Source organism: Chlorocebus sabaeus, chromosome 11, assembly GCF_047675955.1.
Source record: "Chlorocebus sabaeus isolate Y175 chromosome 11, mChlSab1.0.hap1, whole genome shotgun sequence".
NCBI classification, from domain to species: domain Eukaryota; kingdom Metazoa; phylum Chordata; class Mammalia; order Primates; family Cercopithecidae; genus Chlorocebus; species Chlorocebus sabaeus.
The window spans coordinates 2,047,623-2,071,892 of record NC_132914.1 but is presented as its reverse complement, the minus strand read 5'-3'; the positions used below and the strand labels follow the sequence as shown (position 1 = coordinate 2,071,892).

At 42.9% G+C, this 24,270-nt stretch overlaps 2 protein-coding genes across 8 annotated transcripts in view; one reads left to right on the top strand and one right to left on the bottom strand.

Annotated features, from left to right (window-relative positions):
- Window positions 1-24,270, top strand: part of CACNA2D4 (calcium voltage-gated channel auxiliary subunit alpha2delta 4) — a 158,816-nt gene that overhangs the window by 130,182 nt on the left and 4,364 nt on the right. For 3 of the 6 annotated variants that reach the window (XR_012094426.1, XR_012094425.1, XM_073020347.1), the window contains one exon: window positions 174-253. Coding sequence is in view for 4 of the 6 variants with exons in the window: in XM_073020347.1 (XP_072876448.1) it covers window positions 174-253 (80 nt within the window). In the remaining 2 variants the exon portion in view is untranslated. Of the gene's footprint in view, window positions 1-170; window positions 254-1,804; window positions 3,555-24,270 lie in introns of those variants that run through there. The other 3 variants (XM_073020346.1, XM_073020345.1, XM_007967168.3) reach the window with 2 other exon arrangements.
- Window positions 6,278-24,270, bottom strand: part of ADIPOR2 (adiponectin receptor 2) — a 98,888-nt gene continuing 80,895 nt past the window's right edge. Inside the window, exons 3-8 of one of the 2 annotated variants that reach the window (XM_007967159.3) lie at window positions 22,127-22,246; window positions 16,946-17,117; window positions 14,334-14,520; window positions 13,891-14,078; window positions 10,862-11,055; window positions 6,278-9,019 (exon numbers count right to left, since the gene is read on the bottom strand). In XM_007967159.3, coding sequence (XP_007965350.1) covers window positions 8,891-9,019; window positions 10,862-11,055; window positions 13,891-14,078; window positions 14,334-14,520; window positions 16,946-17,117; window positions 22,127-22,246 — 990 coding nt within the window. In that variant the 3' untranslated portion in view covers window positions 6,278-8,890. The remainder of the gene's footprint in view (window positions 9,020-10,861; window positions 11,056-13,890; window positions 14,079-14,333; window positions 14,521-16,945; window positions 17,118-22,126; window positions 22,247-24,270) is intronic. The other variant, XM_073020350.1, reaches the window with a different exon arrangement.

Sequence of the window (24,270 nt, the reverse complement as noted above, 5' to 3'; positions counted from 1 at the left end):
GGTTCCCTTATTTGTTCTCTAACCCTTCCCTGGGACCCGGTGCTGCCTCCTGACCCCAAAGCTGCTTGCAGGGCAACTGGTGGCACCAGAGCAGGTTCTTCCAGACCTTGTTCCAGTCTGCAGAATGGGCTCCGGTCCTGAGATACTGACCTTAACGGTGGCTTCTGCACATAATGCCTCTGTCAAATGTGACCGGATGCGCTCCCAGAAGCTCCGCAGGCGACCCGACTCCTGCCACGCCTTCCATCCAGAGGTACGGGTTAAGGCGGGTGGAGGGTGGGCTGAATCTTCACCCCCAAGGCCTCTGTGCCTGGGCCTGTGCCCTGAAGACAGGAGCATGCCGATGAACACACCTGTGCCTGTGCTGTCTGGGGGAAACATTTGCGTGTATGCCCTGCGGCGCTGGGATATAATAAGAAACAGATATTTGGTCCCTGTCCTGGTTCCTGGCAAGCTCCTGAAACCCTTGTTATTTCCTGAATGATTAGGGTGATAGGTGCATCTTTCGATATGGTGTTGGGTCTTAGTCCCTGGTTCCTTCGCAGGTGCCTCTAAGACCTTTGGAATGATAGGGGTATCTTTGAATGCTAATTAGATGACTGGTGGCGGGGGGCCCTAGACAGGAGGGGGGCTGGCCACAGGAAACACCAAGGCAGGATTAGAGGGCTGGGACTTTTGGCTCCAACGCCCTGGCTTCTGGGAAAGGAAGGAGGCTGGAGATTGAGTTGATCACCAGTGGCCAAAGATTTAATCAATCGTGCCTATCGTAACGAAGCCTCCATGAAATCCCTGAACAATGGTGTTTGGAGAGTGTCTGAGTTGGTGAAAGGGTGTGGGAGCTCTGCACACCCCATGCCTTGGCCTGTGTCTCTTCCACTCAGCTGCCTGAGCTGCGTCCTTTATAATAAACTGGTAATGGCGAGGGAAGCACCTTCGTGAGCTTAGTGAGCCGCGCTAACAAATCACGGAGCCTGAGACGGGGTCATGGGAACCCTAGATTTACAGCCAGTCTGTCAGAAGGGGCTTGCGATTAGCATCTGAGGTGAGGGCCACCTTGTGGGACTGAGCCCTGTAACTTGCGGGATCTGATGCTACTTCTCGATAGTGTCAGACTTGAATTGAATTTCAGGACAGACGCCCAGGTGGTGTCCAGAGAGTGGGGTGGGAAAAACCCTTCGTTTGTTGAAGTGGTGGTGTGAAAACACAGCACAGCCCTGTGTCATTAAAATACGAAGTCAACCAGGATCCAAAGGTGCTTTAACAAAGAGCCACGCTTCCTAGGCCTTGGGCGCTAGGTGAATTAGAACGCAGTTTTCCCATCTTGTCCTGGTTCCCGCTACACTTCGTTCGGAATGATCTGAGCAGTGTGAGGAGGCCGTCATGTGGATGACAGTCCTAGTGGCTGGAACGGATCCAGAACCGAGACCCAGGTGTCAGGCCCTGAGCCGGGCGCTTCATACACGGTCCCGTCTGCTGGGACACGGTCCCGTCTGCTGGGACAATAATCCCCATCAGAGATGCTCCCAGAGTTGAGGACTTTCCTGAAGCCATTCTGAGAGGATGACCCCGCAGCCACTCCAAGCCTGGGGGCAAGCAGAGAAGGCTGGTGCCCGCTTCCCAGGCTGCGGGGCCAGCCTTGGCTTTTCCCCCAAAAGGGAGGGGTCTAAGAAGGGTAGCAGTGCTTCCCCTGCTTTCTGAAACGCCCCTTTCCCCAGGATTTTGGCCCCGTTCGTGGTGGAAGCCCCTCCCTTTTCGAGGGTCCTCGTCTGAGTGCCGCCCTCTCACCTCTGCTCTGGGTTCACAGGAGAATGCCCAGGACTGCGGCGGCGCCTCGGACACCTCAGCCTCGCTGCCCCTACTCCTGCTGCCTCTGTGTGTCTGGGGGCTACTGCCCCACCTCCTGCGGTGACACCACCTAGCCTGACCTGTGTTTTGGCAAGGTGATCCTTCCAGAGCCATCCCAAAAAGTCAGCAGGGACATGGGATGCAGCTAACTGCAGTCGGGTCACCCCCAGGCCAATGCCCCTCTCGATCCTGGGCTGGTGGCCCCTGCCGCCAGAGAATGCTGGATGGAACAAGAAACCAATCCTCTGGCACCACTTTCAAGACGCTTCACGGTGCCCGGTACCGTCCGCCCTGTCTCAAAATGAGCATACTTCTAACCTAACCTTCCTGTCTCCTCTTCGGGAAGCCAGCATGAGCTCAGCTTGGAACAAGACAAAATAACTTAGTTCCTCCTATACTCCAGAGTCCAGACCAGGCCAAGAAAGGTCAGTGGTTTCTGACCCTTTCTGTCAGCGTGGTCTCTGGTAGAACCTAAGGACTTCCGGGCACTGAGAAAAAGCAGCAGAATGAGGCCAAATGCAGAGATGAGGCTAAGGCAAGAACATGCCCCAACTAAAGCATAGATTCCCCAAAGTGAGGCTCAGGGTGGAAGGCAGCTCACTTCCCTAGCGGATGCTCAAAAAGGTTTTGACTGTGTTGGGGTGGGGGTTGGGTAAGGGAATGGGTAAGGGAAATCCGTTCAGGAAATATCGACAGGGCTGCATGTGATGTCCCCAAACTGTTACTATTGAAGAACTTCCCAAAACTTCTTTACAAAGCCCTAAAGGAAAGTTCGCATCTATGAAAAGCCAATAGGCTGAGCCATCCAATTGCTGCATGGAAATTGATGTACATTCAGGGGACGGCAAAAACAGCTGTAAAATAGTGAAAAAGAGCAGTCATTGTGCTCTTTTTCTGGCCAATGATTTACAAAAGAATCTACTTGACTGTCCCTGGAGTGAAATCCTTAGGGTTGGAACTTGTGGGAACATTCCAACTTGCTAAGCTGGGTCCACCGAGAGGGAAGCTCGATCTGGGAACTCAGCCCCAGCGCACACACATCTCCCCAGGGCCCCAAGGCCCTGCAGCTTCCTCCCCCACCAAACCCCAGGCGACAACAGTCTCCACGGTGAGAGCAACATTAAGGGCAAAACCATGGAGAAATCTAGGAGAGGCCTCAAATCTTTCCGTTTAACAAACCCTAGTGATGGGCATGGATAGTATGCAGGGATTTGGGGGCCCTTCTTCCTGCTCCTCCATCGCCCTCAGCCTCCACACTTCAAAGTACAAGCTGTTCAAGTTTCCTACTAGCAAATAGCCCTAACTTGCCTCTAGAGTGGGCCAAATGCCAACTCTGTAAAACACACTTACATTATAGGTTACAGAATGTCACTCGTAACAGTCATGTTTTGCAACAACCCTGTGAGGGCGGTAGTAATGCCCCCCTACAGCAGAAGACACTGCAGCTCGGAGAAGCCAGCTTAAGTGGCAGAATAATGCTAGAACAGCTAAGGTTTACACGTACCGAATAACATGTTTCAGCTCATTCCATCCTCACAACAGCCTCCTGAAAGTGGGTACATCCCATATTATGGAAACTGCAGCAGAGTTGAAAATTGCCTCCAAATTACTGGAAGAGTATTGTGAAGATTGTGTGTGATATATTCACGTAACATGCTTGAAACTGCCTGGCATATAGTAAACGCTAAATAAATACATGCTAACTGCTATCATTACATTATCTTGTTTCACGGAGGTGGGGACAAATAAATTACAATTTAGATGCCAGGAACAATAAGGTGTCCAGCAGGCCCAGCAGGGTTAAGAAAGCAGCAAGGAGCCCTTTCCAGCCCCTGGGCTGCCATCACTGAGTGTCCCAACCATGTGTCGTGAGGCTCCCCCTGTGCTGTGCTCCCTGCCAAGGCCATGGCCGCCCACCTGCCGTTCATTCTTCGGCATTAAGGCACGTTCTGACCTCCAACTGCATTTGACCCCAAGTACCAACTCACAGACACCAACCAGCAATCTCTCTAGGACAATAACCCAGTGTTATCTTTTGGAAGGCTTATCTTCCCCACCCAAACAGGAAGCGCACTTCCAGGCAAATTTACCAACTCGAAAAGCCAGGCTTAGGAAGCTGGAGCAGCTTCTGGCCTTGTTTTGTCTGCTTCCTCTGGGCCCCGTGTCTCTGCATGGCCAAGGGGAATCCCTTTCAAGACCATTGGAAGGAAAAACCGTTTCTGATAAAGTAACCTTCTCTACTTTGGAGAACAAAATATTCTCGTAAGTTTTGCCTTTGAAGCTCAGAACGATTCCTCTTTTTCTACTTTTAGCAGAACCACTAAAGGACAGCAGGTGGCAGCCTGGCTCACTCTAAAGCCCATCACCTGCTTTCAGAGGCATGAAGTTGGAACCTGTCATTTAATAAATGTGAATGCAGAATTTTGAAATCTTACGTTGTACACCTTTGGAGGACCAGGAACTTAAGGATGCTGCCAGATCTTCCTCAGTACCAACGATATGTTAACTACTAAATCCACCTAATAATGTTGTATATTTCAGTAGAAGAGCTTTCTGGGAAAATGCTTCAACCACTTCATAAAGCTCAGTGAAGTTTTGGTTCAGGGGGTGGGAGGGAGGCAAGAAAGTGGGCGTAACGTAAGGCCAGAAAAATAAATGAAGTCCACAAAAGGACAGAATTGGAGTGAGGGTTTGGCAGAAACCCCAGCCAATCACTATGGAAAAGTTTGAGCAAATAATCTGTAGGAGCCACAGAATCTCAGTGAGGGATATAGAGGATGTATCGTTGGCCTCATTTTGACAGAACACCGAGGCCAGACAAACTACATGGCAAATGGCACAACCGAGATCTGAAGTTACGCTTTTCATTTCCAGGTAGCGCAGCAGGTAGGGACGGTGGTACAGTAGGATGGCAGTGACAAGAGGCCACCGTATGTGACGCTTCCTTCCTGCCCCGTGCCATCATAAGCAGCCTTTACATGAGCCAGTCAGGCTGCCCTTGTTTCACCAGCTGAAAGCAAAAAGATTTATACATTAAATAGGGTGTTGGTGGGGGCTGGGGGGCGGTGCTGGCTAGCAAATGTTTCGTGCCCTCTGAGGGGAGGACAAAATGAAACACTACAACTGAAGCCAAATATTCAAGAGGATGTTGTTTCTGGGAAGATTTTAAAGTAACATTGCCCAGAGGCTTCTCTAGGCACCCAGAGCCTAGCACTCTGTAGTCAGAATCCAAACTTGTCCTTATCTACTTCCTCTACAACATCCACATAACATCGCCTGAGTATCAGGAACCATACAGACACCTTTTTTTTTTTTTTTTTTTTTTTTTTTTTTTTTAAATGAGATGGAGTCTCGCTCTGTCACCCAGGCTGAAGTGCTGTGGTGTGGTCTCAGCTCACTGCAACCTCCACCTTCCAGGTTCAAGTGATTCTTCTGCCTCAGCCTCCCGAGTAGCTGGGATTACAGACGCCGCCACCACGCCCAGCTAATTTTTTGTATTTTTAGTAGAGACGGGGTTTCACCATGTTAGCCAGGCTGGTCTCGAACTCCTGACCTTGTGATCCGCCCACCTCAGCCTTCCAAAGTGCTGGGATTACAGGCATCAGCCACCAACCCCAGCTCAGATACCTTTTAGTTAGAGACTAGGAAAAGACAAAGTGGGTTATTAGTAGGCTTCAGCTAATATTGTTTGTCAAAAGCAGGAAATGATCCAGTGCCTATACCCAAATAAGGTATGGGACACTCTAAAATCTATACTTAAAAATGAGAATTCAGAATGAACATTTTATCCCAATACTGGAAATGCCCTTCCAAAAACTAAATTTACCTAAGGCAAATGGGTTGGAATTCCTTTTTATTTCAAACACCAACTTGAACCAGATCCTCTTCTTATATAGAAGGGACTAGGTTAATGAACCCCAAAACCTTTAAGTCAGTGTACATGAGACTGTTTAATCAGAATAATAAATCAGAAAGATTTTCTTGAATTTTCTCTTCACTCTTTTCTCCAATACAGTGCTGGCACTAGAGTCATTCTTAAACTTCCTAAGCTTCAGTTTCCCCCTGTATAAAATGAGAGTGAATACACTGCTGACTGGCTCAGAGGGTTGTGATTATGATCATGTGACATTGACAGTTCTCTAACACATCCCTTGACATCAAGTGTTACCTTAGAGACTATTTTTATAAACTTCAACAATAAGTAAGAACTGCCTCTTAGGGCTGCTCTCCCCTCCATTCTAAACCTGGTCCAAGTTACGATGAAAGTTTGAGTTAGGAAACAGGAGTTGGGCATAAGCACTTTGATTTGTGCATCCCGAATGGCAAGTTTCCAAAAATTTCTTAAATCTCAGTGTCTAAATTAGAGCTTCAGAAAGTGCCAAAAGCTAAGGGGAGGTAAGGTGAACGGCAATAAAAAACACACAACAGAAGGTCATATTTCATTTGGTTCTTTTTATTAGAAACTGAGAATACAGCAAGTAGGGAAATCCCACATCAATGGAACCCTCACACAGATGCCCTTCTGGAACCCCAACCTTCTATGATCCCCAAAAATGTGCTTTGTGGCTTTAGCAATTTATAAAGGGGAAGAGGGAAAATACTGAAAAAGGCCACTATTTAATGGTGAAAGAATGAAGCTGTAGAGGTCCCAACCAGCCTAGGGCCAAAAAAGAAAATTAAAAATCTGCACAGAGCAAGCAAGCCTCTGACTGCTGAGAGTAAGGCATTCAGGCGCCAACCTGGTGAGAGTTCTCAGCGAGCACTGTCAGGTCAAGTGCACATGAGGCTGTTGGTAGTGAGTTGCACGTAGACACACATAGAAATGGGCACACACATGCCCACATACACACCCAAAAGAGGGAGATTTTACTGGATTACACATCAGTGATGTTAATTTCATTTTTCCTAAGGGTTTGTGCTATGTTGAACCAGATCCTTCCAGCTTTGGGGTGTGGGTGACTGCACCCAGAGGCTGCTACTTCTGTGGGTGTTGTGACAGGGCTGCACCTGTACCCTGTATCCCAAAGGGCATGACCAAAGAGCAAGTCTGGCTTCTGATCTGTGCTGTTGCTCCCAAGAAACTAAGTGGGTTTCTGTCCAAATGGCCACTGTCCTGCTAGACTATGCTTTCTCAAAGGGATTAATACTGTTCTTTATTCTGTCAGGCACTGCATCATGTTCATCCACTGAGTCTTTTGCTCGGTCCACCTAGCACCTAGGGCAGTGACCTTATCAAGAACCAAAACGCTCAAGTTCTTCTCAACTTCTACACTGGATTCTTTCTTCCTGGATCCCAGCTTTTGCTGGAGATTGGAAGGGCAAGGGAGGAAAATAACTGAGAAAACTCTATTGAATAGGAGACCCTTCCTATATTCCCAGACACCTACTGAGGATGCCAGTCCCCATGCTCAGGACTTCCATGTTTAGTTCTAATACCCACAATCCCAGGATATAATGGAGTCATCCCAAGTCTTTGATGACAGTAACCTAAGACTCAAGCGCTATTTTGGTGGTTCACCTATGGGCCAAGATCAGAATTCTATGAACCAGATCCTTTCCCCACCACTTTCTCTGACACCGTATCAAGTTAGGCCTGGGACACGAGCCAATGTCTTGTACCTCACTCCCTGGCAATAACATACCATTGTCTTTAAAATGCCATGCCACTCTATCCCTGTAAAGTGGGGTTCAGTGAGTGCTGACAACTTGGTACTACAATTCCTTTAAGAGCTCTGCTTTCTTGTTCAAGGAGAGCCGAGGTGTCTGTCACATCCAGGCTTACCACGACCGTGTACCAGAGGTAAAACTCATCTTTCCTAATCCAAAGGAAGGGTCTCCCAATCTATGTAGACGACTCAGGAGAAACCTGGACAGGTCAGAATCTCATTTGTGGCTGGCTCCATGCCAAGAAATATGTCAGAGAAAGGTCCATTTCTATCCCCTCAAGAAGGAAGGATAGTTAGGGCAGTGATTTTTAATAGAGGGAAATTTAGAGAGTGTTCCAGAGCTCCACAGCAAGGATATGGAAAACTGTCACATCCCTCTAATAAGACTTACCATAAAAGTGAGCGGGATGCCAGGAAGTAACCGGATAAGCCCATGCTAATGTTTCCAGGGCTCCTCCGTGGTCTCCAGCACCCCTTTACCAGCTGGTAGGAGTGCATCAGTCTCTCAAATGACAATGACACCCTAACTAGAGCCTTTATCTAACACATCCTGTCAGCCATTGGTGTGCGGCTTCCACTGAGAAAACACATACCACTCCCCTCTACTTCAGATCTCCCAAAGGCTCTCAGGCTTGACCGTGGTCATGTGACCACTGGGCTGGGGCTATACTCTCTGCCCCATTAGGGTCCAAGGTATGTCAGCCTTTAGAAGGCACCTTGGTGCACCAAGACACTGTACATTCTGGGGCTATCACCTGATCCTCCTACAGTCACTTTTTGTGCAAAATTCAAACAGTGTGTGGTACTTGCATGTTTCATTCTATACAAAAATTCTCCCTCCCTCCCTTACCCCCGTTTTAAACATTTATATAAAGTCTTATTTAAACAGTTAGAAATCTTATTTACATTAATTTCTTTGTTCTCCCAAAAGAGCATTTAAAATCACACTCCCACCCCTTATTGGATATAAATGTTCACCTAAATCGGTTTGTATTATTGTTATAGAGAGAGAGAAAGGGAGAAGAACGAACCACTAGTTAAACTGTTTCGCCATCTTCTACAAATAAATATGATATGGATCAGAAGCCAGTTTGCCAAGGGTCTTGCAGAGCCCACAATCAGTAGATCCCAAGAATAAGCCAGGGTTTGGGCTATGTCTCCTTTTCTCCCAATTGATGCACTCCATCCTTTGAGGTATGATTTATTTTTGTTTTTCTCTTCTCAGTCATGTACCACGCAGAGCCCCTGGGCCGTCACAAAGCCCACGAGGCTGTCAAAGTTTTGGGGCTCCTCTGGTACTGGCATCAGTAGCCGGCAGGGAGGCCCGCAAGTGCTGCAGGCCCTGGTTTAGAGTCATAGTCCCTGGCTACTGGTAGGTATCACAGTGCATCCTCTTCACTGCAGCCCCCGCCGATCATGAAACGAAACTCCTGGAGGTTTGAGACACCATGGAAGTGAACAAAAGCTCCAGCAACCACAAAGATATGAAACAGCTGATGAGAGTGAAACTGGAGAGGGAAAAAAAGAGAAGGGGACAGAGAAACCCATACATTATTAAGACTGCTAAAGATTCTTAGACATGTTTAATCCTGGTTTATGCTGAGCAGAAGGCAGGGAATGGATGTGGCAGAGCTCAAATTCAAGGTGTCCACAGATCCTGAATATCCATTAGGTGTATCACATTCTGCTGAGTTGAAAGTCAGCTGTTCCCAAAGAAATCAAGGTGCTGCCACTCAGCTCTACACATAAACATCTACACACTTAACACTGAAACCAGTGGCAAATGACATACAGACTCTCTTGCTAACAGGCCACAAAGGTCCCAAGGATCCCCTGACACCTAGCCATGGGCTATGATCACACATACAGTCCTTTTCCTACTCACTGCTGATGGACATTTTGTCATGGACAAGAGGACTAGAGCTATGGTCATTTAAATGTCGCTCTCTTGTTAGAAAAACTAAAGAGGATTCCAGGATCATGTGTGGAATGTCACAACATATGGTCGCCAGAGTTTTCTTCAGTGCTACAATTCTGAAATTTCATGAACTACATAATGTGTCAAAAACTAAGCAAACAGGCCCTTTTACTTCTCAAGTCAGAAGCTGGTCTACAAGCAAGTGACATTATTTCTGATTTTACCTGTTCTGTTGAATGCTATTCCACATCTCAAGAAGGGTAATCAATTGCTGGCTGCACTTCAAACATTACACTATTCTGTCATTATAATCTCAAAATGAAAAAGTACAGTGGCTAAGCAGGATTTATCAAGAGAAAAACACTGATTTTGGAAGCAAAAACTAGAAGAAATTAAGTCACATCCCAAGAGATGTTTCCCAGGAAACCAAAGGGGATTAATTTCCCCAAAGAAAGGGGATAAAGGGCAAAAACCCCTCCTTACCAATGTCAAAATGATGATGATGCAATCAGAAAGACGAATGAGCTAATTTGAAGCTAAAAAAACTGCTTAAGTTCAAGATCATCTGCATTTTATAGATAGCTAAACTAAACTTTAAAGAGATGAGCTATCAGCTTAGTCTATAATATTCAGCAATAGGCTGAGGAACAGAATTCCAAAGGTCAGATTTCACATTAAGCATATTTCCAATTTTGTCTTGTTGAAAATATTTCAGGCTCTCTTTGGTTATAAGTTTTTCTATCTGTATCAGTCCATATATTTTCTTTTCCCTCCTCTCTTTCCTCGTCTCTTAGCAATGACCACAATCTAGTTCAATCCAGTTCCCTCTTCTTCACAATCCCTCTTCTTCCACCAGACAAACATACACTCAGTCTCTCATTACAAATCACTAAATTTTGGTATAAAAAAAGACCCTGGTAGAAATCTGGTCCTAAAAAGAACTCTGGTAAAAATCTGGTCTATCATCCTCATTTCATAAACAAGGAAACTGAGACAAAGAATGGCAAAATGACTTTCCATTGTCAAAAGGAGCACAGATTCTGATATTAAAATTAGCCTAATTCAAATACCAGTTCTACCACTTAATAGCCACATGGCTTGGACAAGTGGCCTCACCTCTCTAAGCCTTAGTCTCCTGATGTGTAAAATGAAGACATGAACAGGAGTTATCATACCACATAGGGCTAATGTATTAAAGGAGGTAATCCATGCAAAGCACTCTGTACTATGCTGAGCATCAAGGAAGTGCTCACTAAATATTGGTTATTACTGTACTTACTGTCCACAGAAAGACAGCTAAACAAGGAATAAGAACCAGAATACAACTCTCCTAACTTTGTGTCTAAAACTTTTTCTATTGCATCACTCTGCAGTATGCCAATAACCCATGAGGAGATACCTACACACACTCAATCACCCCTGACATACTTACCCAGATGTCACATTTGCCAGGAAAAAAGCGTTCGGGGATCCGGGCAGCATATAGGGCAGCTCCTGTGATGTAGAGGCTGGCCATCAGCATCAACCAGCCTATCTGCCCTATAGTGGCAGCCTTGAGGAACCCCTCCGAGATGACATAGTGCAAGGTTGGAATGATTCCACTCAGGCCCAGGCCCAGAAACACTCCTAGGAGTCACAAGAAGAGAGTAAAGTAACACAGAAGAGAAACAAAGAGCCAGAAGTCAGTATTACAGCACAGTTCCATTAACTCTGTAAACTGAGTATTTCAAAGCAGCATACAAAATTAGCTTCCAGTTTTAAAGGAAAAAGAAGGTTCTTCAAACTCTGGGACACTGACACACAAGACAACACAGCTATATTCTAAAGATTTACAAATGTAAGGAGCCAGCTGGGTGCAGTGGCTCACACCTGTCATCCCAGCACTTTGGGAGGCCAAAGCAGGCAGATCATCTGAGGTCAGGAGTTCAAGACCAGCCTGGCTAACAGGGTGAAACCCCATTTCTACTAAACATCCAAAAAGTAGTCAGGCATGGTAGCGCACACCTGTAATCCCAGCTACTCGGGAGGCTGAAGCAGGAGAATCGCCTGAGCCTGAACCCGAGAGGCAGAAGCTGCAGTGAGCCGAGATCACACCATTGCGCTCCAGCTTGGGCAACAAAAGTGAAATTCTGTCTCCAAAAAAAAAAAAAAGCAAGGAGCCTCGCTAAGATAGGTCTAGCTTAGTAAGTCAGCAGTCTTCAAGGGTTTTGAATTAATGTTGCTAAATGTTTGCAGAAAGGACAACTCCAGGAGTTTATTTAAACTGTCCTAGCCTGTCCTTTTACAGACACAGGTTACAATACAAGCTATTTTACGTATCTCATCTCTTTGAAGCGACAGACGTTCCTGGGGTGGAGAGGCAATGAATGACCATATCACCTGGCATCACCTATTTTTAACAGGATTCCAGGGCCAGGCCAGTGGCTCACACCTGTCAGCCCGGCACTTTGGGAGGCCAAGGCAGGCGGATCACTTGAGGTCAGGAGCCAAGATGGCACCCCTGCACTCCAGCCTGGACTACAAAGCAAAACTTCATCTCAAAAAAAAAGAAAAGAAAAAAGAAAAAAAAAATTTTAATCTAAATCTGTGACCTGTAACTGGGCACTTAAAAATTGTTAAATGCCTTTAACAAATGACCTAACGGGGGTGGGGGATGGGAGAGAACACTATACTAAGATGAGAGAGAGAGAGAGAGGTTTCTGAAAGCTCCCAGACCCCTAAATAACAATCAGGTACAAAAGTCTGGCAAATCACTCAGCCACAGCCCTACTGCCTGCCTCCAGAGGCATCTAAAGTAATGTTTTTTTAAACTTCTAGATATGACCTAAGTTCTAAGATGAATTAAATGAGTCTCAACCAGCATTTTTTTAAATGAACTAGAATAAAATTAAAATATCAGACTGTAACATAAGTGGAGGACTAAATACTATTTTGTTAAAGTTTTGTAATTTATATATACATGAACTTATGTATAGATACACGTGTTCAGGACTGTAACAGAAAATGTCATGAAGAAAAAAATATTTGAAGTCCACTGGTCTAAATCCACTTTGAAACCTGTGTATTAGCCAAAGCAACATAGGAACTCCTTGCCTCAGCCAGTAACTAACTGCTCCTACATTTTGACACAGAGTTAACAATGACCCTTGCAAAACAAGCTGTCATTTGGTAAGCTTTCTCAACAGATAAAGAGCCTATGACTTGCTCTGGACATTACCAAATAAACTGCTGGTATACAGCAATATATGTAAGCACAGATACAGGATGCATACTCACAAATAAAATGGGCATCTAAAAGAGAAGAGGAAAATGGCAATGCTGCTCTCACAAAAGATAAGAACCAAGCAGGCCTGAAGAAAAACTATTTCCTACCTCTGCTCCTCTAAGGAATTATTATCATGGTATTTCTTCACTTGTTCTTTTCCTCTACATGCTAAGCAAAGGCTGCTAATGGTTTCTGCCTATCATTCTCTAAGTCAAAGGCTCAGGAACTTGGTTCTTCTCATGTATATAAATAGCAAAATGCTCAGCTCTACTCAGCAAAGACATTCTTATCTCATGTGCTCAAACAGGCTTAACACCACTGTACTACTCAAGTACGGCTGAAAGCCGACCCTGACCAGTGCTCATTTGCTCACACGAACACAAAAAGGAGGAGGACAGAGTGTTGTAACAGTGGCCACTGACATGAAGTTACTTCTGTGTCTAACCTTCCAGGTACCTGCAGATGATCCAAGGCTTAGATTTTAATACTAAATGGTTTTGGGGGTTTAAGGATGAAAGGAAAAACACTCCTTGTTCATTCTCAGTGGGCACGGAGTTTGACATTGAGTGGGAGACAAAAACATCTCTGCTAACTCCATACCCTACAAGAAGACTCAGCCAAGGGACTGAGGGCCTTGTGGCTTTCTCTATGATCTCCAGCTAAACAGGCATTATCCTAAATATAAAAAGTCCCTTTACCCTACATCAGAAGGGAGATATGCTGCCCACTTTAACAAAACACAATCAGTACGGGGGTGAAGCCTTAAGCAGATTATACATTATAAAATAAAAATATAAAACAAAACAGCAAATGACAACAAAAAAAAGAATCACTACAAAAAGTACACTCCACACCGAGTAAGAGAAATCATTGTTTACAAAAGTTACAGACTACCGCTTTCTGGATGGTGGTTAGCCATAAACTCAAGTTAAGTAACAGTGCCAAATTATATCACCTCATACTCACCATGACCCCTCAACCCTAATGCTTTAAGACAATTAATAAACACTACTGACAACAACTACTACTACTACTACTACAACATAAAAAAAACCCTCAACAATAGGACTATGATTTCTTCATCTTGGCATCACAAATACACAGCATAATGTTTGGCAAATGGTAGAACTTTAATAAATAGTGAATTTAACTAGTGAATAAATGAATGTCGAATGTAGAACCTCCAGTGTTCTTACCTGCTCTTACTCCCCGATACTGAGGGGTGGCAAACATGTCCCACTGGGAGACTATAATGGCTGCAATGCCCAGCACACAGATGACAATCAAGTAGATGAAGCAAGGTTGTGGATTACAGTAGAAAGAATAATAAAGCCAAGGAACAAAACTTCCCATAATCAGAAGAGCAATACCAGAGTAATCCAGTCTATGATAGAAAAAAAAAAAAATTCATTTAATGCAGTAATTTAAAAATTACTGGCCACTACAGGTTCCAATTAATCCCTCATGACATAAGCCATCAACAACAGCTAAGAGCCAAACTGGGTTGCTCTTTAATTTAAAATTTTAAAAAAAGTTTCCATGAGATGATACTAAGAATTCTGCCAACTCTGCTGAATGTTTTTCCCTAATGCACTACCTCTAAATCACTGGCCAAAATACGGACTTTACAGATACTTACTTAGAGAAGAGTCGGGAGACCCCCTCTGAGTGGCAGTAGACTGTGTGGAAGAGCCATGAGAAAGAAAGGCAGAGGATGGCTCCTAAGAAAAATAATCCAAAGACCACCTTCTCTTGCAGAGGGGCCACAAAGGAGATATTTGGACGAAACATATAAAAGATCCCCAGGCACAGGAAGAATACACAACCTAGGAAAAAGAGCACACGAAATAGATAAAATATCACCCTTTAAAAGAGACAATATTATATACTGATTCTGTTTTCAGTCCTTCAGCATCATAACAATATCTGAATCAAAAGTTCAATGAGAAAAATTTTCCAAGTAACTGAAGCCTATCCAAAATCGTGGTTTACTTCCAACACTGCTGGTATCAGAAATACTTCAGCTTCATAAACTGAATATACAGAATATAAAAACTTATCTAAGGGCATAATCTAAAAAGAAATCAGACAGTGTGGCTACTTCTTAGAAGATATAAGAAGAAGCCACTTCTACCTCTAGATGTAGAATAGTTTCATTTATACAGTTTTTGGCACATACATCATAGTCCAGCTTTCAATGGTCCATTGTGCTTTTGCTTTTGTTTTTACAATGAATTCCAATACCCCTAAACCCTGCCAAGAAATACAGCTTTCCTCTACCAATAGCTGTCAGGGAGCATCATGCTGCTTCTCTGGTCCTCATCAGCTGGTTCAGGAGATTCAAGAGTTAAGGACAGTAAAATGCCTACTCAGGCCATTTCCTAACCAATTCCTAAACTGTTCTACACAGAAAGATGCCATGTTCCTATTGTTTAGGGAAGGGCCACCTAACACAAGGCAGGCACAGAAATTTCAAGTTCAACATTTGTTAAGTAATTCTGTTTTATCATTTTAATTAAAAATTATCCTTGAATTAGAAGTCGGCAACAAACTTGATTTGACTCTCTATTCTCCTCTCACTATACTAGCAGGCAGGAACTTAGAGGCACCATGGAAAACAAATGTGTGATAAGAAATGCAAATCAAATGTAGTAAGGCCAGAAACTAGTATATTCACAAGGCTGTACAACCGTCACCACTAACTAATTCCAAAATATTTTCATCACCCCAAACAGAAGTTCTATATCTGCTGTCATCCGCCATTCCCCACTCCTCACAGCCCTAAACAACCAGTAATCTGTCTTTATGGATTTTCCTGTCCTGGACATTTCATGCATGTAGAATCAAACAACATGTGACCTTTTGTGTCTGGCTTCTTAGCAAATGTTTTCAAGCCTCACCCATGTTGTGGCGTGTATCAGTGCTTCATCCCTTTTCGCAGCTAAATAATACTCCGGTGTATGAATATACCATATTTTGTTTATCCATTACCAGTCGATACCCATCTGGGTTGCTTCTACTTTTTAGCTATTATGAATAATGTTGCTATACACTTCTGTGTTCGTGTTTTTATGTGAACATGTTTTCAGTCATCTTGGGTAATATACTAGGAGTGGATTTCTGGTAACTCTGTTTAACTTTTTGAGGAACTGCCAGACTTTTCCATGGGGACTGCCCCATTTCACATTCCTACTGGCAAAGTATGAAAGTTCCAATTTCCCCACATCCTTGCCAAGACTTGTTATTTTTCATTTTCTTGATTATAGCCATCCTAGTGGGTGTGAAGTGGTGAGATTTCTCACTGCATTTCTCAAAGCATTTGATTTGCACTTTCCTAAATGCCTAATGATGATAAACATCTTTCCATGTGCTTATTGGCCATTTTAGATCTTCACTGGAAGAACATCTATTCAGATGTTTTACCCATTTTTAAAATTGGCTGTCTTTATTGTTGAGTTGTAGGAGTTATTTATTAGATCCTTACCAACCAGCTGATTTGTAAATATTCTCTTCTCTATGGGTTGTCTTTTCACTTTCTTGATAATGCACTTTGATATACCAATGTTTTTACTTTTGATGAAGTCCAATTTATTTTTTCTTTGGTGGCAATTCTAAGAAACAGTCACCTAATCCAAAGTCACAAGGATTTATATCTATGTTTTCTCCTAAGGATTTTATAGTTTTTGCTCTTATGTTTGGATCTTTGATCCACTTGGGGTTCACTTTTGTATATGCGAGTTTGGGATCATTCCTTTACATATGGCTCAGCTATCCCAGCACCATTTGTTGGAAAGACTATTCTTTCCTCTATAGTATTCTTTCTTTAATATACAATCATTATGGAGAAAAAATTACAGTCCATATTCTACTTCAGGCCAAACTGAAAATTAGCAGTGCATATAAGTAATGAATTTTAAAAGATCAGATTACTTCTATTACATAATACCTTCTTCTCAGTGGTCACTACAATATGAAACCACATTTTGTATAGCAACTACTTTTACTTGGCCTGGTTTGAGGACAATATCTGAAAATCTAGTACAGAGAAATACGACTTAAGTTATAACAAAATCATAGTGCAAACCAGGATAACCTAGGAGTAAACCAGTGAGAAAATTCATCATTAGAAATTGAGAGAACAAAATGGCAAATCCAAATACATGTCTGAAGTTCTGTCCTTACCATCAAATACATGAAATTAAAAAGAAAGAAAGTGAATCGCCAGCTCATCACATCACTGACATTACATACCTAAGAGATGTGTCCAAATGTTGCCTGTTTCTGTGTGTATTCTGAAAATGCTCTTAAAACAGGCCCGGAAAGAAGGCATAGGAGGCCGGTGTCCATGCAAGAGGAAGTCATTATCCTTGAGCCAGTCTGGTAGTACATCATGAGGGATCACTCGCCACCGACCTTCCCATACCTGGCAGAGGGGTATTATCAAACATCTTTGTGATTTTGTCAATTTAGCAACACTGATCCCTAACAACTATATCTTACCATACTGTTTTATAATGGGAAAAATAATTTATTTTTTAAAAGGCAAACATCTCAAAATGTATAATGTCTTATATTCTGAGTTCTTTAAAAAGACTGATGAAAAAGATATTTTTGCCGGGAATGGTGGCTCAAGCCTTTAATCCCAGCACTTTGGGAGGCCAAAGTGGGCGGATCACCTGAGGTCAGGAGTTCGAGACCAGCCTGACCAACACGGAGAAGCCCCATCTCTACTAAAAATACAAAAAATTAGCCGGACGTGGTGGCACATGCCTGTAATCCCACCTGTTCGGGAGGCTGAGGCAGGAGAATTGCTTGAACCCGGGAGGTGGAGGTTGTGGTGAGCTGAGATGACACCACTGCACTCCAGCCTAGGCAACAAGAGCAAAACTCTGCCTCAAAAAAAAAAAAAAAAGAAGGAAAGAAAGAAAAAGATATTTTTAAGTGGGGACCTTAGGAAAAGGAAAGAGTAAATAAATTTATAGGACATGCCCTAAAAGAGTGGTTTCAAACTTTGTTTCTATCTGGCTAATGGTGGGATGAAGGTTCCAAAGTCTCTCATACAGACCCCCTTCATCCTATATAACAGACTTTACCCCTGATAAATCCCTGTGGTATTAAATATAAACATTTTATTTTTAATATTCCTATTGGTAAAAACAGAATTAACATAGAATCACACTTTTGTGCCTTTTGCTAAAATCTCTCCCTCCATCTTACTCCTTCTTCTCTTCCCACCACACAAATATGATGAAGCAGAAAAGAAAGAGCACAGGAGTTAGAAAATTGTGGATCCCTGGCATTAACTAGCTATATGAGAATTAATTAATTTTTTTTTTTTTTTGAGACGGAGTCTCGCTCTGTCGCCCAGGCTAGAGTGCAGTGGCGCAATCTCGGCTCACTGCAAGCTCCGCCTCCTGGGTTCACGCCATTCTCCTGCCTCAGCCTCCTGAGTAGCTGGGACTACAGGCGCCCGCCACCGCACCCGGTTAATGTTTTGTATTTTTTTAGTAGAGACGGGGTTTCACCGTGGTCTCGATCTCCTGACCTTGTGATCCGCCCGCCTCGGCCTCCCAAAGTGCTGGGATTACAGGCATGAGCCACCGCGCTTGGCCTTTAATTAATTATAAAACTTCCAACCTGAAGTTCCTTCATCTGTAAAATAGTGCTTCAGTTACTTCATAAGGAAATCATGAAGATCAAACAAAATGACACAAAGCATTTCATGAATTAGTAATTCCTGGCATCTACTCCAAAGACAGTATATGACTATCCCCAGGGGCTATCTCCTGTGGGACAGTGTCTAATCCACCTTCCTGCTCGTGCTGCAGAGAGATGGTAAAGAAGCTCAGCCCTAACTGCCCTTTCAGTCCCTCAGCGCCCTTTCCTCCCTTTTCCTCATGGTCCCTCCCGCATCAGATTCTAGAGGAAAAGGGATCAGGAGTCTGATATCCCCTCTGTAGGAAGTCTGTCAACCTCTGCACTCTGCTTCTTTTAATGTCTCACAGCCCCAAGAGCTCACACCACAGGGACCACTTAATCTTGTCTAACTTGCTTCTGCTAGACAGAAGGATGCAAGGAAAAATGGCAGGCACATGGTCTATCTGCCAGCTAATGTGGGCTGAGTAGTTCTTCCAGTCTATTACCCTATAAAGCAAGAATCCAGGCTACAAATCAGCAAGATTCACCTTCAGACAATGACCTCCACCCTACCCACTACAGGGGTCTTGTGACAATATGGGTAAGCCACAGAAACTTGGCTTTCTCTCTACTCTGTGGAAAGACTGCCACTTACTCCCAGCTACTGTGCCCATTCCTTTTGATCCACAACCTGTTTCTTGTTCTCTGCTCTCTTACTTCCTTACAGATACTTGTAAAAGAACTAATCCTCTGTGTAACATCTCCACCTCCAAAGGAAGTGAGGAGGACTAACAGTTTAAGAACAGATGTGTCCCTCTTAACACTCTATCCAAACTAGCCCCTCCCCCCGCCGCCTCTTCCCTGCTCTTCCTGCCCGCAGCCATACATAACTTCTCTTTCCTCCCCTTCCAACTCAAAACTTGGGGTCTATGGTTACTGGTGCAAATCTGGCTATTCTATGCTTGCTCCTAACATACGATAAAATAAAATAATGCCAAAAGACTAATCTTTATTTTTAACATCTGCTGCTAATAGTACTACCACTTACAAAAGTAGCTGTATAAGATCTTCCACAGGACTTTATGGAGAGAAGGAGAGAAAGGGAGTCAGGGATCCAGTATCCCTTCTGTTGGAACTGTTGGAAGTCTGTCAACCTCTGCAGTCTGCTTCTTTTAGTGTCAAAGACAGACCAAGATACTGAATTTTTTGCATCAAATTTGAATTTGGGAAAAGACCACTATTGTTGAGATTAACCTTACAAAATGTTGCTATTACCTTACTTTGGGGGCATTTTATTTTCTGAGAGGGAGAGGAAGATAGAAATCAATCCTTCCATCTTCAAGGCAGTTCACAATGTGCACACAGCTCTGCTGTATCCAAAGTGCTACTCTGCTACCCCGCGTAGACAAGAGTCATATGTTCCCTTTTTACATTCAAAAAGAATATGTGACTTTCTTACTAGTTATATATGCATATAATTTCAGAGTGATTTTCCCTGTTATTTCTAAACAAATGTTCTAGTGGTCTAAATACTGAGATAAGGAGCTATACTTTCTTAATTACACTGCAATTAGTGACACACTCAACAGACACTGCACCCTCATTCTCAACTTGGAGTCATATATAGTCAGCCAAATTCCAACACAAATAGGTATATCCTCTTTTAGCCCCTAGAATAAAAGAATAAGATCACAGCTTAGCCAAAGACATATTTATTTATAAGCTTGACAAAGACACTACCTACCTTCAAATATCTTAGCAACAATCCACTGGGTATATGGGTATATTAGACCATGAAGTGCACAGAAACATTTCTTAAAAAAACAGCCGGGCACAGTGACTCATACCTGTAATCCCAGCACTATAGGAGGCCGAGGTGGGCGGATCACAAGGTCAGGAGATCGAGACCATCCTGGCCAACATGGTGAAACCCCATCTCTACTAAAAGTACAAAAATTAGCCGGGCATGGTAGCGCATGCCTGTAATTCCAGCTACTCAGGAGGCTGAGGCAGGAGAAACACTTGAACCCGAGAGGTGGAGGTTGCAGTGAGTGGAGATTGTGCCACTGCACTCCAGCCTTGCGACAGAGTGAGACTCAAAATTAATAAATTTCAAAAACAAATAAACTGCCCGTAGCACACATCCTATTCCCACATGGACCTGGTTATCCTGGTAAAATAGCAAAAACTGAAGTCTAGGGGAAAAAAGAGTGACCAAGATCACAGCACATTTCATATTAAACTGTCTCTGTTTACTCGCTTCCAATCCAAGAAATAGAATCCCTGTACCACTAGACATGGCTGGTTTTCAAGTGTGGTCAGTTGCACTGCCATGGCAGGGGTAGAGCCACACCAGACAACACTGCGTAACAGGATGCCTCTTCATTCTGCTGCTATAAACAAACTGCTAAGGGATATTTACAACACTCCTTTTTCTTCAGAAGATCATAGTGTGTAGCAAACAAATGTCCTGCCCTATTTATTCTCCGATTCACTGTTTAATTTAGAGTTTTAGTTGCTTTATTCTTTGCTCTCTGTTCAGAAAGAGAGGACAAAAAGGCAGTTAAGTCAGCTACAGTACCCCGCTGATCTCTAAATATTAAAATTCCCTAATGGCCCAGATACTAAATTTGCCAACTTTGAGAGATTTCTTCACACCAAATTTTCATTTTAAAAACAAAATAATCTTTTTTATCCCTTTGTGCTAATTCTCCTGAGACAGTGATCACTAGAATGAATCTATTGTTTTGTTCAGTTTCTTCACTCATTTTCAAACTGGCTAAAATTTTCTATTTCAGACCCATAAATGTTTAAACTCCCCCTGAAAACCCACTGGACCCTTAGTCTTGGAAAGGATGTCTATGTTTAGATCACAATGTTCTCTTTTCATACCCTGGTCCAAAGTGATAGTATTCTAAGTCCACCGATCCCAATTATTTCCAGCATTATTGTGAATGTAAGAAAACCTATAGTCTCCTGGATCTAAGACCATGTGCATAAAAAGTTTTGGTTTCATAAAAGCCATGAAAAGCTAAGTGTCACAAAAATTTCTCTCTAAATAGTAGTTCTCCAGAAATGTTTAATAAATCAATTTATATACACACAGACAGACTTATGTTAATTAGATCCTACCTGCCAGGGCCCTTATTGATCTGATTGATCAAGTACCTACAAGTTTACCAGTGTGTCTATTTTCTCTAAGTAGGCAAACACAATTCTAATTACTATTTTAGAAAAAAAAAAAAGAGAGAATCCCACAATAGGTCCTAGGGAATCAGACAATGGACTGGAAGAAAAATCTTAGAGACAGAATATATACCAGCTGAACTGAAAATACCAGATGTACATGAAAACTGGAAAATTTCTCTCTCAAGAGTAGCCTGATTACTCAGAATTCCTAGAATCCCTAGAAAGAACAGTACACTTGCCATTGCAGTCAGTCAGCAGAAGAGGAGGGCATTTTCGTATCTCCAGGCATCAACCACTTCTGATTATGTTTCATTCTGTTTGTCTAAACCACCAATAAGACATTTACTCTCTTAACCTACATTAGGAAATATTTGTTTCCCAGCTGGATATCCTAGTTTTATCAGAGATTTATCATGGCTACTACAAGCCAACAAATGTATTGTGTCTTCAACAAGATTAGAGTCCCAAGACCACCTCTGTCCCCATCTTGCCACAGATCTTCCCCAAAGCAAACCAAAGGCAACAGTACCACCACTCTCTCTGGAGGTTTCTGTTTGGGAAGGGCTAAATACATAGCACGACAATGACAAGAAATTGCACTCTTACCTTACAAACAAATTCTTCCATTTTTTCCATAGCATGATGGGCTTGCAAGAGAGGGGACATGCCCATAAACCCCTCATCTTCCTGAGGAGCTTCATCACTGCACTCGTGTTCCTCAGAGCTCTGCAAGGCAATCACAGAAACAGTCAAGGACAGAGACTGGGAGCCAAATGACACAATCAATACATTTCCCTTGCAGAATTATAATGAAATTCTTAAGGTTAAAACAAGGCCTTAGACAAAAATCAACAATATAGTAAGTCAGTTTATTATAGAATTATTAGTATTAAAAATGAACTCTAGTACTCAATTCTTCTCTGACAGATGAATTAACTGTCTACTATAGCAGCTCTGTGTTTGTTTCAGTAGCAAATTCCTGGCTTTACTGGTTTGTTTTTTAAGAATTATGTCATAGATCCATGATAAGATTACATAAAATTGAGAAATTACTGAGGGGAAAACCTCCAAGACTCGCACCTGGGACACATGAAATAAATAACTGTGATACACAATGTGGTAAGTACTCTAGTGGCAGAGAGAAAAAGGAGAGAAAAACATATAACAAATTTTTTAAAGAATATATCCAACACAGAGGAAAAGGCTTTATATATAGGTCATCTAACTTAATCCTAACAACCGCCTTATTAAGTATTCTCATTCTCATTTAACATATTAAGAGCATTAGGCAAAGAGGTTAAATAAGTTGTCCAAGGTTAAAGCTGAAGTGGAAAAGTCAAACTCCAAAACCCATTGCCTTCCCACATTCTGAAGAAAATGACTCATTTGTCCAGGCAAATGGAAAAAGAAGTGACAATCCGGTATGGTCTAAAAAGAGATAAATTACTAAGATTAAAATTTCTGCCTCCAGACCAAGGTTCATACTGGTTTAGATAAAATGATATTGTAAGAAGGGCAGCAGACTGGAAGTCAGAAGACCAAAGTGGTGAGGCCAGCTCTACCACTAACATCAACGGATCCTCACTGCAGGTCCATTTTCTCCCTATATATCAAGGGAGGAGTTTAAACAATCTCTACAGTCTTCTACATCTCTAAAAAATTCTATAATTCTTTAACTCAATGAGTAAGACAGCACAAGTGAACCACAATTCCCTACCTAACCAAGAGTCTGTCTAGACAAACAGTACTGCTAACATCACTGCACAAAGAAATGAATGAATCCTCTACCTCTAATCGAAAAACTAATTGGTAAGAATGAACACAGAGGCAATGGGTAATCTACTACAACACTTTACATTTGATCTTGTTTAAAAGGAAATTCTGAGATTTTAATTTTCCTGTTCTCCAGTTTATAAGACACTAACTAGAGGCTATGATGTGGCATGTGAGACACGTTACACACCCAGTCTGATTTTATAAAAACATATAATCTCCAAGAAAACCATCTTGAATAAAATAACCTCCCCATCTTTGCTTACCTAAAACATACTATCTATCCTTCAATGACTAACCTTCATAGTTCCTATTTAAAACCCTTCTTTAACTATCCTAAACTCGTGTTCTTCAACCTTTCTTTCATTACTGCTACCCCCGAGCCTGGGACCTTCTTTTTTTTTTTTTCCCCTCTCTCTCTTTTGAGACAGGGGACAGGGTCTTGCTCTGTCACCCAGGCTCCTGGAGTACAGTGGTGCAATCATGGCTCACTGCGGCCTCAACCTCCTGGGCTCAAGCAATCCTCCACCTCAGCCTCCTGAACAGCTGGGGCTACAGGTGTGCACCACCGTGGGCACATGTGTGTGCAGCGCGCACTACAGGTATGCACCACTGTGTCTGTGTGTGCACATGCATGTTTATGTGTGTGTAGAGACGAGGTCTATGTTGCTCAGGCTGGTCTTGAACTCCTGGCCTCAAGCAATCCTCCTGCCTCAGCTTCCAAATATATTGGGATTATAGGTATGAGCCACTGCACCCGGCCCTGGGACATTTTTAGATTGCTTTCTTAATCCCCATGAATTTTAATAACACAGATATACTATCTATGTACTGTGGCCCTATGGGGGGGTTACAAACCATAGTAGTATTTAATAGTTTTTCACTGCCCACCCCACCAAGAACCAATTTTCACTAGAGACTGCATAACCTATCTAATCCACAGCAGTTGCTTCTTCTGACTTCTGTTTCTTCTTCTG